The sequence below is a fragment of the Amblyraja radiata genome, chromosome 28 (assembly GCF_010909765.2).
Source record: "Amblyraja radiata isolate CabotCenter1 chromosome 28, sAmbRad1.1.pri, whole genome shotgun sequence".
In the NCBI taxonomy this organism is placed as follows: domain Eukaryota; kingdom Metazoa; phylum Chordata; class Chondrichthyes; order Rajiformes; family Rajidae; genus Amblyraja; species Amblyraja radiata.
In genome coordinates, this window is record NC_045983.1 from 16,089,564 (window position 1) to 16,105,083 (window position 15,520).

General features: G+C 41.2%; 1 protein-coding gene across 5 annotated transcripts in view; it reads left to right on the top strand.

Moving 5' to 3' along the window:
- rabep1 (rabaptin, RAB GTPase binding effector protein 1) overlaps positions 1 to 15,520 on the top strand; it is a 73,713-nt gene that overhangs the window by 33,586 nt on the left and 24,607 nt on the right. For all 5 annotated transcript variants that reach the window (XM_033046425.1, XM_033046426.1, XM_033046421.1 and 2 more), the window contains exons 8-11: positions 2,787 to 2,924; positions 5,447 to 5,905; positions 8,023 to 8,127; positions 12,437 to 12,553. In XM_033046425.1, the coding sequence (XP_032902316.1) occupies positions 2,787 to 2,924; positions 5,447 to 5,905; positions 8,023 to 8,127; positions 12,437 to 12,553 (819 nt within the window). The remainder of the gene's footprint in view (positions 1 to 2,786; positions 2,925 to 5,446; positions 5,906 to 8,022; positions 8,128 to 12,436; positions 12,554 to 15,520) is intronic.

A 15,520-nucleotide genomic window follows, 5' to 3' on the forward strand; every position in this document is an offset into this window, starting at 1 on the left:
AGGCATGTTTGCCTTCCTAATCACATTGTCTACCTGTGTTGCTAATATATGTACTTGTATTCCAATTTCCCTGTCCAAAATGACCCCCAATATCATAGCACTGACCCAAACATCATTAGTGCTTCCAACATGCATCGCCTTGCACATATGGATTAGACTTCAATTTGCCATTTTTCAGCCCATTTCACCAACATGTCGACATCTCTCTAGCCTGACCACCTTTCTCCAATCTGCAAACTTGCTCTTGCCTCCCACATATACATCCAAGGCATCTACATATATAACAAACAGCAAGAGCCCCAGCACCAATCCACATGGAACATCACCAGTTACAGCCATCCAATGGCAAAACCAACCATCTGTCTCCGACTGGCAAGACAATTTTGGATTTAAAGTCCATGTAAATCGCATTTTCTGCCCTACCCTCATTTAGTGCAGTTTGTTATCTCTTCAAATAATTCAACCAGATGGGTCAGGCAGGAACTGCCCTTGACAAAACAATGTTGGCAGCCTCTGATCAGATCCTGACTTTTGAAGTGGTAATTAACCCATTCCCTCAGAATTTATTTCAGTATCTTCCTTACCACCGAGGTTGGGCTCACAGGTCTATAACTACCACACTTTTCCCCTGCTGCCTTTCTTGAAAAACGGGATCATGTTTGCTGTCCTCTGGTCATCTAGTCACCTCACTTGTGTCCAGTGAAGAGTTAAACATCTCAGCCAGCAGTCTCTTCCATTGAATTCCTCAGCATCCTGGGATAAACCGCATAGAGTCATGGGGATTTATCCACCTGTAAGCCATACAAGGTATCGAGTATCTCCTTTTTATTTATGTAGATCTAATCTTTCACTACTCCTTCTCTGAATTCTCCATCTCTGGTCTCATGAAAAGTATTCATACAGGGATTATGCTTGTCACCCCAAATGGGCCCTACTTTTTTCCTTGGTATTTGTTTATGTTAATATAATTATAAAATGCCTTTGGATTTATCTTTAGTGTCTGCCACTGAGTTCTCATGTCCCAAATTGCCTTTTTAAGTGCCTCTTCTCTCATTGTTCCATATACCTTTTATCTGCTTCTGTTTTTTCTTTATGCAACCCTCAATGTCCCTTGACATCCAGGGTTCCCTGTACTTGTTACTCCTGACTTTTACCCTTTCAGGAGCATGTTTGCCAGAACTCGTCCTTGTGTTTTCCACTGTGCTGATGTAGACTTGCCTGCAAATAGAGGCCCCCATCCACCTTTTCAAGATTCTCCTTTATCTTAACAATATTGCCCTTGCCCTAATTTTAGACTTATTATTGATCCGTCCTTATCCTTTTCGATAATGACTTAAAAATATACGAGTTATGGTCGCAAAGTGGCTTTATCCACTGGGTATAAAATTACTTGGAAGCTTTGAAATATATACCAGTCATTGGGGTTTCATTGAATTGTTAATGTTGTTGATATCTATGTCTGTTGTGTTACAAATGCACAGAGGCATGGGAGAAGGCCATTCAGCCTGCTGAAAGCCTACCACCTCCTGTATCCTCTCCTATCCCTGAAGTGTGTTTCAGAATCATATCCAGCTCACTTTCGACTGCTACAATTTAATCTGCTTCCATTGTTACCTTGGGCCCTAACCGCTTGCAGCAATTAAAGCTGGATTGAATGTTTTATTTTTAAATGTACTTTTGTTTTTTTAATCAATCTGTTCACTGGCTCCCCTGCCATTTACTAGATATCCCAAAGACATTTGACATCCCAAAATGCATTACTTCACACTTGTCTGTATTAAATTCGGTCTGCCGATGATGTATGTGCTTCTATCTATATGTTGCGACAAATTTGCTATCTGTGGCTCTACTAATTTTCATGTCGTCAGCAAGCCTACTGATCAGACCATCTATATTTTCATCAAAGTCATTTATGTATGCTTCTATGGCAGCATGGAATTTAAATTTGGTTCATTACCGGGAATATTTTAAAAAGTCATTATCCAGTGGGTATGCCTTCCAACATCATGCAGTGCTTTGTGAGGTTGCGCATTAACTCCAGCCTCCTACCTAGATGGTCTAGATCCACTGCATATTGCCTCCTGTCACAACAGGTCCATGGCTGACGCCATCTCTCTGGCCCTACATTCATTGTTGGAACATCTACATAATAAGGACACTATATCAGACTCCTGTATATTGACTAGCTCTTTTCAACATAGCTTATTTTCAACATCATGATCCCAATCAAAATCATCTCTAAACTCCTGGACAGAATAGTCAGCACCCCTCTCTGTAACTGAATTCCTTGTCATTGTGACCCATAGACCACAATCATTGTGGATGCACGATAATTCTGAACACACTTCTCAGCACCTTCCTATACTTCCTTTTACACTCGTGTCTCTGTAGCCAAATTCTGCTTAAACTCCATTTACAAGTTTGAAGATGACACCACTGTACTGGGCTGGATCTCAAACAATGACGTTTCAAAGATTATGGTCAGGGCCTCTGTTATTTCCCCTCTTCCCTGATGTAGGAGGCATCTTCATCCATAACAGGTTATTTAGTCGATGTGCAGTTAACTTTTGTAGTATTTTTATATCTATCTAATTAGTTCATAAGTATAGCAGATATGGAGGTGCAATTTTTTTGCTTGTGCAACTAATTTCATGAGTTCATGAGGTTTGTTCAGAAACTATTTGCAGGTTATAATGTGAAAATGTAAATTGTTCTTAGTGGGATCTTGTTAAAAACATCCTGAGAGCAAAAGTATTCTGATATTTTAAAAAAAAACCCTATTTCAGGCTGAAGACGAACAGAGGAACCTCAACAAAGTGAAAGAGAAGAAATCGCCTGGGACTGAGGAAGAAATATCGATAATGAACTCCCAGCCACGTGCGGAATCTCCTATCAAATCCCTCCACACTTTACCTGATGAGGAGGTCAGTTTTGTAACGTGAACATTTACAACAATGTCTAATTTTTGGGAGTTTCCAGATTATTCTAGAATGCTGCCAGTAGTTGGGCTAGATCATGCATGCCTTTAGCCTGCAGTTCTAAAGAGAACTTGAATCTATATTCTCCCTGTTGACTTGACTGATGTCAGCATGTGACCTCTTGCTCCACTGCTGGATTTGCCGCTGGCATCCTGTGGAGAGGGTCCTGGTTCTATGTTTATCTGGCCCGTCAGATTAATGCCAGGGATAGCATTAGATGCTCAAGCCTGCTCATTTGAATCGGGGTGCTGATCCTAAGTTAAAAGGCAAGTACAAGTGATGTTTTTATATAACCAGTATTAGTTAATGTTTTAATGAATTTTCAGTATCTCCTATTTATCCTTAAGCATTCTATATTGATTATCTTTGAATTTAAGTCTACGTGGTCAGAGATGTTTAAAGTCTATCAATCAGACACGCTGTTCAGAGGCTGCCAAAAGGTCATCAAGGTGTTCCAGGTGCAGGGCTTGGAATATGTTGTTTGAAGCCAAGTTACTATTTGCAATGCACTAGGTTTTGGAAAAGCTCTCAAGTAGAGGTCAGTTTAGCCAATTCTTCACACCTGTGACAGGTTGATGTGGGCGGGCAGAATGGGCAATGAGTTCAGATGGCAGGCAGAATCCAGTGCAATCTGGACCATTATAATTGGAATTCTTATGAATGTTGGAGGGATAGAACATATGGATAGAATGAGTGCAACACGTGAGAAAATGAAATTTGCTATCTCGAGAAATCAACTGATACTGGCTATGTTTGTAGTTGAGTACCACTGACAAGCTCAGACTTAAAATAGGGCAGAAGATGTGAAACTTTGTGATTGTAGACTCTTTCTAATTGCTGCATATCAAATTAAGGTGGAAAGGCATCTATTGATGATTGCTGAGGACAGAATGGGGTCACGTGCTGCTCACAAGACAACAATATGCCATAGTCTTTAAATTGACAAATAGACTGAGTTAACAAAGGATTTATAATAGCAAAGGGAGACATAAAATGCTGGAGTAACTCAGTGGGTCAGGCAGCATTCGTCTGGAGAAAATGGATAGGTGATGTTTTGGGTCTGGACCTTTCTTCAGATTGAGAGGAGTCGAAAGAAAAATTGTTGATGAGGGCAAGTTCTGCAAGGTGGAAGAGAGTGTTGGTATAGGAAATAGGTGGGGTCTCTGTGAAAGACATAGTAGCAACTGGCTTGTATAGTTATATGCAGTAGAATACTCATCACCTTATCCAATTTAAGGCCTTGAGCTAATATATTATCCAAAAATATGGCACTGTGCCCATTAAGAATCAAACGGTTGCAGACGTTGGAAATCTGAAATAAAAACCATTAGCTAGAAATATTCAGCTGGTCGGACCACATTTTTCCCTCTACAAAAAAGTAGCCTGACCAGCTGAGTATTTTTAGTACTTTGTTTATAACGTCATATTTATTTGTGGGGTTAATGGGGTTGTTGTATAAAAATAGAGCGAGTAAAATTGGCCTATGCTAACAAGTGTTGAAGAATGTGAGGTGATCCCTTTGAGGTAGAAATTATGGATTAACAAGTTAATTACTGTCAGACTGATTCTGCATTAGTGCACAGTGAATCAGGACTATGATCTTCAGAGAAGAGTCTCTCATTTTGGACTGGGATGATAACTTTCCTATTCAAAAGTAAACCTTTGAGAAGTTCCACTCCAGAGGACTGTGAGGATCAGCTGCTTGATATGTTCGGGGCTGAGATTGATAGATTTTAGTTACCAACGGAATTGAAGGATAGTGGACTTGAGGTACTGGATTAAAGGTTTCAAAGGTCTTTCAGCAACCTTTATTACAAATTGAGCAGGCTTGAAGTACAATTCCTATTTTCAGATGCTCTTGAAGTACACAATTAAGTGTATTGAAATATCATTACCTATTTGTTTTCATTGGAATTTGACCTCCAACCTTCTAACTCGGGCAAGAGAGCTACTACTGAGCCACAGTAGTACATGTGCTCCTCAATTTACAATGGGGTTACGTTCCGATAAACCCATCGTAAATCGAAAATAACGCAAGTTGAAAATGCATTTAATACACCTAACCTACCAAATATTTGCAGACATGATGGGATGCAAAAACACAAAACACAATATACTGTATCCAAAAAACGCTGGCAGCACAGTACACTGTAAAGTATTGGTTGTTTACACTCGTGATCGAGAGAGTATCGTACCACATATCGCTAGCCCGGGAAAAGATCAAAATTCAAAGTATGGTTTCTACTGAATGTGTATCGCTTTTGCACCATCGTAAAGTCGAAGCATCATAAGTCTAGGAGCACCTGTGTCCTGTATGTTGAATATGGCAAATACGTTATTTCCTGTCCTAAAATGGATATTCACAAATTGACAGTGGGAAGATAAAATATGCCATTAATCTCACTTGGATAAAACGTGTGATTTTAAAATATACATGTTTTCAAATTAATTTTGTTTCTTTTTTCTAGCTTTATGGAAATAGCATCCACGGGTCAGTACACTCCTTGGATTCTGATCTGTCGACGTCGCTTGCAGGTCCTTCTGCTAAACAAGACAGTGAGTTATTTCGTGAGGGCTTAAGAAGGGTGCAGTCCACTGACAGTCTGGGTACTTCTGGTTCCTTGCAGTCAAAGAGTTTAGGCTACGGACATAAAGCAAAATCTGCAGGAAATCTGGATGAGTCGGACTTTGGACCTTTGGTTGGAGCAGACTCTGTTTCTGAGAATTTTGATACGGTTTCAGTTGGCTCTTTCCAGATGTCTGGTTCCTTCATATTGACCAAAGATCAAGAAAAAGCAATTAAAGCACTCACACCAGAACAAGAGGAGACTGCATCCCTTTTGTCAAGTCTTACACAGGTGGTGGATAGTGCCCCTAGTGGATACAGAATGGTCAGTGAAAAAGAATGGAATTTACTTCAACAAGAGGTGAGAACCTTGTACGCAAACTTGTAGTTGTGCTGTTATCAAAAGTTCAGAAGATAAGTGGATAAAATTTCACTGTGCACTGTCTGCAATCTCATTGTGAACTGTCTTAAGTTCTCTGTTATATTGCTTTATTTCTTTGATCTTAACTATTTTTAAAAAATGCCTAGGTTTACAATAAAGCTAGGATGTAGGTATCTCGGGTAAGACAAGCATTTACTGCCAATCCCTAATTTGCCCTGATATGGTGGAGGTGAAATACTGAATCTACTGACAGTGTTGTTGAGTACGGAATTTGGAGATATTGAACCAGCCGTTTTGAAAGAACAGCAATATATTTACAGGTCAAGTTGTGCTCACCCAGGATCTGCTTCTTGATGGGAGAGATCTTGGGTTTGATTGTATTGTTGGAATAGCTGGAATAAATGCAGTGCTATCTATTTCTCCTTGTTCTTGGGCTGCGGTGGTGGTGATTTCAGTAGGAAGCAGAGATGAATTAACCATTTAGCATTTCTATTGGTTTTGGTTGCAAATGCTTCAACCTGATCTTTGGCATTCATTTGCTTGACCCAACTGTCACCATTGTGGATCGGGATCTTGGAACTGCCTTCTCGCAAAAACTATTTCATTGTCCACCAACATTCACGACTGGATATAATGGGACTGACTGGCATTGACTGATCCATTTGCAGTGTGATTGCTTTGCACTGTTTAATCAATTAATCAACCTTTATTGTCATCTTGCAAGCAACAGTTGTACAGTGCAAAATGAAAAGACGTTTCCCAGGGAATAGCGGAGCATCGCACATGAAATTTAAAACATTTCACACATAATTACCCTAAAAACAATCCAGTCCCTGATGGAACAGTATAAATAGTTAAAAGCAGGTAAAACACAATGTTAAAATACAATAACCCAATCATAAAAATGTCCGGGGCAGCTGATTTGAGTGGCCAGTGCCAGTTATTAAAGTGGCCAGTGCCAGTTATTAAAGTGTCCGTGCCAGCCGCAGAATCAAGTGACTGTGAGTACAGAGTGACTGTTTAGCAGCCTCACAGCCTGTGGTAGGAAACTGTTTAGCAGTCTTGTGGTCCGGGCTTTGATGCTTCGATATCTCTTGCCTGATGGCAGGAGATCCAGGTGTAAGTGGAGGGGGTGCAGTTTGTCCTTAGCAATTCTCTGAGCTTTTTTCAGACAGCGGCTCTGGAACAGTTCTTGTACCGAGGGTAGGGAGACGCCAATGATCCTCTCTGCTCTAATTTATTGTATGCTGTCTTCAGTTCAGTGGGCACGTAGCCCTTGCTGCACCTTTCCATCAGCTGCCACCTTATTTTTGAGTAAGGCCAGATACTACACCAAGAGTTGGGGATATATTAGGTTATAGGTTGTGATAGTATACATTTCTGCTGGTACTTCATGGTGCTTCATGGATGACCAGTTCTGAGCTGTCAAAACTAAGTTTGTATCTTTGCAAAAAATGTAGTTAACATAACAGTGTAGCTTTCTTCATGGGTAGATAGATCAGCAAACTAGATTACTTAGGAAGAGGTCAAAGTTTAGCCCTCATGTTGGTTCACATGATCCTGTGTGTGTTCACTGGATTTTTGTATGATCGTGAATGTTGAACAATTAAATAATTATGCGAGAAAACAGAAAATACAATCAAACCCAAGATCTCGCCCATCAAGAAGCAGTTCCTGGGCGAGCACAACTTGCAAACTCCTTTCTAAACTACACCATTGGAATGTTGCCAGAGGATTAGAGTACAAGAATACAGATGTCTGTTTATTGGCTACAATTATAAATAGGCTTGCTGATGCTATTTAACCATTTTATTCTCTCCATGTTCCATCGAAAGACATGAGAAATGTGAGCATGGTGCAGGAAAAGAAAAACAGTTAAGGTGAAAGTTCAGCCACGATCTTGTTGAAAATTCTCAGAGGGCCAAATGCCTTCTCGTGTTCTTGGTTCTTAATCTAATATAAGATCAGATGGGAAAAGAGAAGTTTCTCCAAGATGAATCAATTTTTCAAAATAGAAATATTTTTATTCTGTGTTATGTCTATATTTGCATGCTATCCGTTCTCCGTTGTGTTCATCGCATGGCATTTGCTTGCAGGTGCAGAATGCTGGAAACAAATTAGGCCGTCGCTGTGATATGTGTTCAAATTATGAGAAGCAACTACAAGGAATCCAAGTGCAGGAAGCAGAGACCCGGGATCAGGTGAGATTTCAGGATATTTATTTCTCAACAATTCAGTTAACCATATGTGATTTGAAAAGGAAATGTTTACATTCTAAAATCTATACTTTGGTGCTAATTTCAGATGGGAATCTTAATTTAAAAAGATTCTAATAATGCAGAAATAAATGGACATTCTTTCTTGGGGCTAACATGTACGTTGAAACTATCATGCAGTTTGGGAATCAATCCTGGTGATTTTTTATTTTCTGTTTTGAGAAAACTTTGGGTGTGTTATTTTATTTTAGACTTGCAATTGTTTTGCTTAATCTTTATCCCTGATTTAATTTCTCCCAAATTATTTCTCAATATTGAAAGTCTGCAACATTACATACAATATCTTCACGTAACTTCACTAAGATGCAGCTCTAAAGTTTGATCGTATGCCACTTGGTCAACTCATCATGAGCTCCTTATAACAAAAAAAAATAACAAACTTGATTAAATTATTTAAAGAGAAAATATTGTCAAGAATTTGAGTGCTTTAATACTTAATTTCCTAAATACTTAATTTCTTGAGGAAATTAGTAACCAATATATGTGCACACAACCAACAATGTGATAATGACTAGATAATCTTTTCAGCAATGTGGAAGAATAAATATTGGCATGGGTATTTCCTTGCTTTTTGAGGAAAATATCATGGAATCTTTCACATCCATCAGATTTAGTCGATTTTATTTTGGCCTAGTGTTTTATCCAGAAAGTTGCATTTTTGGTGACAACTTTTCACTTGAACCTACCTGTGAAATATCTGTCAAGAAATTACCTGACGGCCATCTGGCAGTGAATTGTATTTTACCTTGCCTGTTTTATTGATGAACTGTCAGCTGATTAGAGAGGCGAGGCCAACGGGATACCAAAACTGTCTGACAATCAAGTTTGATCACTCTAATCAATAAAATTTAAGAATAAGGCAAAAGCATCTGGGAATGATGGAAGAAAGTGGGATAAATTGGGTCTAAAAGAAATACAGAGGAAAAGATGATAAAGACATTTTTTTAAATGGATTGAGTGATTTTAAACAAAATACAAGAGAGGGAAAATTGCAAGATTTCTAGAAAGAGGGATTAAGGTGCATCTTAACAATAAGGGGTAGGCCATTTAGGACTTCAAGAATTAGGCTATTTCGGACTAAGAGTTCCAGTCACCCAGAGAGTTGTGAATCTGTGGAATTCTCTGCCACAGAAGGCAGTGGAGGCCAAATCATTGGATGTTTTCAAGAGAGTTGGATATAGCTTTTAAGGCTAACGGGATCAATGGATATGGGGAGAAAGCAAGAATGGGGTACTGATTTTACATGATCAGCCATGATCATTATGAATGGTGGTGCTGTCTCGAAGGGCCAAATGGCCTACATCTGCACCTATTTTCTATGTTTCTATCTTATAGGAAAAAAAGAGATGATAATAATAGGACATTCAGATCCAAAGCCGTTACGGTTAAATGGCTGCATACTTGATTTGGGATGTGTAAGACACCAGAAATAGACATTGTGGAACTGCAGAGTTGTATGAATCTAGTTTACCTTTGGCATTTACATAGAAACATAGAAAATAGGTGCAGGAGTAGGCCATTCGGCCCTTCGAGCCTGCACTGCCATTCAATATGATCATGGCTGATCATCCAACAAGAACTAATTTGTTGGTACACACAATTGATGGGGAAACTCAGCGGGTGCAGCAGCATCTATGGAGCGAAGGAAATAGGCGACGTTTCGGGCCGAAACCCTTCTTCAGACTGATGGGGGGTGGGGAAAGAAAGAAGGAAAAGGGGAGGAGGAGGAGGAGCCCGAGGGCGGGCGGATGGGAGGGTGGGAGGAGATAGCTAGAGGGTTAAGGAAGGGGAGGAGACAGCACGGGCTAGCCAAATTGGGAGAATTCAATGTTAATGCCATAAGGACGCAAGGACCCCAGACGGAATATGAGGTGCTGTTCCTCCAATTTCCGCTGTTGCTCACTCTGGCAATGGAGGAGACCCAGGACAGAGAGGTCGGATTGGGAATGGGAGGGGGAGTTGAAGTGCTGAGCCACCGGGAGGTCAGGTAGGTTATTGCGGACTGAGCGGAGGTGTTCGGCGAAACGATCGCCCAACCTACGCTTGGTCTCACCGATGTAAATGAGCTGACATCTAGAGCAGCGGATGCAGTAGATGAGGTTGGAGGAGATACAGGTGAACCTTTGTCGCACCTGGAACGACTGCTTGGGACCTTGAATGGAGTCGAGGGGGGAGGTGAAGGGACAGGTGTTGCATTTCTTGCGGTTGCAACGGAAAGTGCCCGGGGAGGGGGTGGTGCGGGAGGGAAGGGAAGAATTGACGAGGGAGTTGCGGAGGGAGCGGTCTTTGCGGAGTTTCCCCAGCAATTGTGTGTACCTTCGATATTCCAGCATCTGCAGTTCCCTTTTGAACAAGAACTAATTTGTTCTTTTGTGGCATTTTGTTCCCTGGTTCCTGAGATATGCTCCCTTTCTGGTAAATTTATTGTATCTTCAACAGCTATTCTCAAGCATTTTCTTATTCCTTTGATTTTGTTTTCTATCTCTGCAATTCAACATGACTACAGACGTGAGCTCTGTCATGTTGTCGCAGGTTAAAACCATTGGGTTAACTTGGTGCAATGACATTACTTCAAAGCAGTTCACCATTTAAGATTATAGTTTCAATGGCTGTCTGCAGTTCTCTTTGACATCTTGGTGCTCAGATGCTACAGAAGTGCTTTGATCTTGAAACTACAAGTAACCGTTGAGTTTTGAAAGGAAAATAGAAAATGCTGGAGCTACTCCACATATTAACTAACACTTTCCAGAGAGAAATAGTGCTATGATTTCCAATCTGTGTACTGTGGTTTTGTGTGGGCTAGAAGATGAGCCCAGTCAGGCGAATATTACATCTAATCAAACACTTAAACTTAATGGAATGGGACATTGTAGGTGTATTTTCTGATTTGGGTGGAGGATCGATGCACATTTATTCTGAGTGCTTTTACTTCACCTGTTGTAACTTTGGTCATTGTGTCCTAGTACAAAATGTAGCTTATCCAGTGCATATGGGATTTTGTTTTTGGCACATCTTTTGAATGACCAGGATATCCTCCTAAAGCACGTTGTTTTATTTTTGATTTGACATAGTGCTCAAATTGTTTCCAATACTAAGTTGAAGGAATGTCATGTTTGCTACATCAGTGTCGGGTTGAAATTTGCTTTGCTTTGCAAGCTTGATAGACAATAGACAATGGGTGCAGGAGAAGGCCATTTGGCCCTTCGAGCCAGCATCGCCATTCAATGTGATCATGTCTAATCATCCGCAATCAGTACCCCGTTCCTGCCTTCTCCCCATATCCTCTGACTCCGCTATATTTAATAGCCCTATCTAGCTCTCTCTTGAAAGCATCCAGAGAACCTGCCTCCACCGCCCTCTGAGGCAGAGAATTCCACAGACATGCTACTGGAAGTTTTGAAAGCTCCATGTTCTGTAACCATGTTGTGAGATATGTTAACAGAACTGCATGGAAGACGTACAAATAGTCCAATAGATCAATCAATGCCAGTACTTCTACTTGACACGGGCTTTAGCCCATCCTACTTCTTGTCTTCCATGTGTACTGATTTGCCTCTTCCCCTTAAAGTGAGGATTTATGCATCTAATTTAATTTTTTTGTACTTCCTTTCCCTCGGTCTCCATATTCTTCGCTTGTAACTCATGCATATTCTTTCTGTTGCATTGTTGTAAATGCCCACAGACTGAAGAGTATTTTATGTACTTTATGTTCCTCGTCTTCGTGTGCTTTTGTTATCACTCTGTGCCTATTTCTCTTGTGTGTATTTTGCATGTTTTCATAGCTCTAAAAGTATTTTTTTTTAAGTTGAAAAAGATGTGTGGATAATGCTGGCAAAGCCAATATTCAATAGCCAAGTGACTACTCTGGAGTTACTACATCATCATATCAGGGCATTTAAGAGTTGGCCAAATCGCTTAAAATATTGTTGCACTTTGGCTGTACGAGGTAAGGGAATAGATTTTCTCCTCATAAAAACATAATGGAGCAGAGCAAATTTTAATGCCAGTTCGATCAGTTAACGATAAACAGGTTTGGAACTTGTATCTGGATCATTAGTCCAGACGTCTGGTATACAAGATGCTTCTGTAGAAAATATCAAATATTTGAATTCTGTTGGATCAGCACTGTCTCCTCGTTCCTCAGCATAAATTGTGCTTAAAAATGTTAACAGCTCTTGCTGTTCCCACACTCTAGAGTCCTTCTGATATATCTGTCTGGTTAATAATTCTGCAGGTGAAGAAGCTACAAGTGATGCTACGACAAGCTAATGAACAGCTGGAGAGAACAATGAAGGAGAAGCAGGAGTTGGAGGTTTATGTCAAACAGAACTCTGATGATACAAGTAACCAGGTAGCTGTGGTGGCCACAACATTTCTAATACCGATACACACATAGCATACTGGATGCACTCCCAGGGGCGAGTGCTAATGAAATCTGTACTGAAAGGGTTCATTACAGCATTATATATAGGAAACGGGTGCTCCCCAGCAATAAATCGGCCAGTGTTGAGAAGCTTCTGAAAAGGCTAGCGTGGTTGGCTACGATGAGTTGTGAGAGCTGTTTAGTACTGAGATGTTGGGATTTTAGCACAATGAGTTCAGGCCAATCTTGAAACTGGCAGCACCTGCACCAAGTGTTAGTCTGCCATGATCCAGTAGACTCCCTCTGACTGAAGCTGCTGTCTCCCCCCCATCACTTGTTTTGTTATGCAGCTGTTATAGTGTTGAACTGAATATAACGCGTCCGCCCCGGGCGTTTGAACCGGCCTGTTCGCGGAGCTCGGATTCAGCCGAGGGACTTGCTTACCATCACCTCGCGAGGTCACAACATCGGAAGCCTGGATCGCCTCAACGCAGAGGGAGAACAAGGAGGGAAGAGACAAGGACTTTAAGACTTTTGCCTTCCATCACAGTGAGGGGGGGCCTGGTAGACTCACTGTGGTGGATGTTAAATCTGTGTTTATTGTGTGTTCTGTTATTTTATTCTATGTTATGACTGCAAGGCACGAAATTTCGTTCAGACTGAAAAGTCTCAATGACAATAAAGGATACTTTACTTTACTTTACTTTGGCCCACCATGCTGAAACCTTTGTTCATGTACGCCGTTCATCTGTATGCTTCTAAGCTTTGCCTTTTTTTAAAAAAAATGTGGACGTCTCTGATTTCAAGATTTTGAGATTTCTCTATGGGTTGAGCTTACAGCCATTGTATAATCCCATGGCCTATGAGTGCTGTGCAGTCAAACAAAGCAGAGACACCCTTTGGGATCCAGGTATTCTGTCAACAGAGGAGCTGCTGCCTATCCCCAGTAAAGGCAGCACTCACTGTGCAGACCATGGCTGCACTGTTTACCCATACTCATCCAGCGCCTGTCCTCTCGGGCAGCGTCTCCATAACTGAGCTGTGGCTAATACATTGCTGGGGGAATGTCACCAAAGGAAAGGAATTCATGGCACAGCAGCACACATTGTCTATCTTTGTCCCTCCCCCTCCCCTCACATCAGTCTGAAGAAGGGTCTCGACCTGAAACATTGGCCATTCCTTCTCACCAGAGATGCTGCTTGACCTGCTGAGTTACTTCAGCATTTTGTGTCTGCCTATTAGTATCTGTTAGTTTTCAAACCGGCGGACAATAACGAATCATTGCCGAGCCGGGCACCACTGTACTTGGGTGCATTTATATATCGAACTGGTGATTTACAGTTTTAAATTATGGCTATTTTAAAAGATTTGTTGTGTGGAAGCTGTATTGTTAAGTACAATCTAGTTGGGTACTTGGCCATCACCTTAACAAATACTCAGAACCAAATAATTAGCAAAAGAAAGTTCCAGGAACTGTTGAATGTGGTGTTTTTCTAGTACATCAGAGGCAGTAAAGGAGATGTCCACAATTTGATGAGTTGCTGCAGTACATCTAGTAGATGGGTACATGCAATAGCCCATTATGCGCCATGAGTTGAGGGAGTGAATGTTTAGGATGGTGGACAGGGTGCCATTTAAATGGGCTGCTCTGTCCTGGATTTTGGGGCAGCTCTCATTTGGACAAGACAAAAATGTTCCATCACACTTTTCCATCAAGTGTTTCATCATCACATATTGATCTTGTAGGTGACTGAAATATTTTGTGAAATTGGGAGGCAAGTTGTTAGCCTCAGATTCTGAATTAGTTATGTAATCTCGTTATGTTGTGGCTGTGTCATTATTTGGGGAGCTGTGAATAGCATTGGCTATTACTCCAATCTTCAGGGCACAATGATATCCTATGATAATTGATGGAACAGTTGATGATGGTTGGGCCAAGGATACTTCTGCCAGGGCTGAGAGAATTGTAGAAGAAAAATACAAATTTCAGCCTGATGTCTTTGCTCTTCAATCAAAAGCAGCACAGTGGCACAATTGGTTGAGAGGCTGTCCCACAGCACCAGAAACCTGGGTTCGATCCTGACCTCGGCTGCTTTCTGTGTGGAATTTGTTTGTTTTCCTTATGACTATCCGAGTTTCTCCGGTTGCTCTGGTTTTCTCCCACATCCCAAAGACGTGCAGATTTGTAGGTTAATGGGCATCTATAAAATTGCCCCTAATGTTAGGAAGTCTGATAACATAGAACTAGTGTGGATAGGTGATTGAATATTGGCATGGCCACAAAGGCGAAAGGGCCTGTTTCCATGCTTTATCTATAAACTAAGCATAAAGCCTAATGCTACCTTCCAGCATAGGTATGTAGTGCTGAGGGCCACATCCCTCCAAGTGCACATCCAAAAGCCTTTTGCTGTGGTGAGTGCTTCCTTATCTCCCGCCTAATCCCCCTGCTAATATCTTATTATTTTTCACTTTTTTTTTCTGCCAAGAGAAATGGAAAATAAAACTTCAGCAGCAGGGATTAGCTGGTTTTTTTTAACTGAAGGGGATGAAAACCCGACTTGGATAATAATAATGGATGGGATTTATATAGCGCCTTTCTAATACTCAAGGCGCTTTACATCGCATTATTCATTCACTCCTCAGTCTCGGTGGTGGTAAGCTACTTCTGTAGCCACAGCTGCCCTGGGGCAGACTGACGGAAGCGTGGCTGCCAATCTGCGCCTACGGCCCCTCCGACCACCACCAATCACTCACACACATTCACACACAGGCAAAGGTGGGTGAAGTGTCTTGCCCAAGGACACAACGACAGTATGCACTCCAAGCGAGATTCGAACCGGCTACCTTCCGGTTGCCAGCCGAACACTTAGCCCATTGTGCCATCTGTCGTCCCTAACGAGTAACAATGGAACGAGTAGACAAAAACATGGCAGATGCAGTATCATTTGGATAATT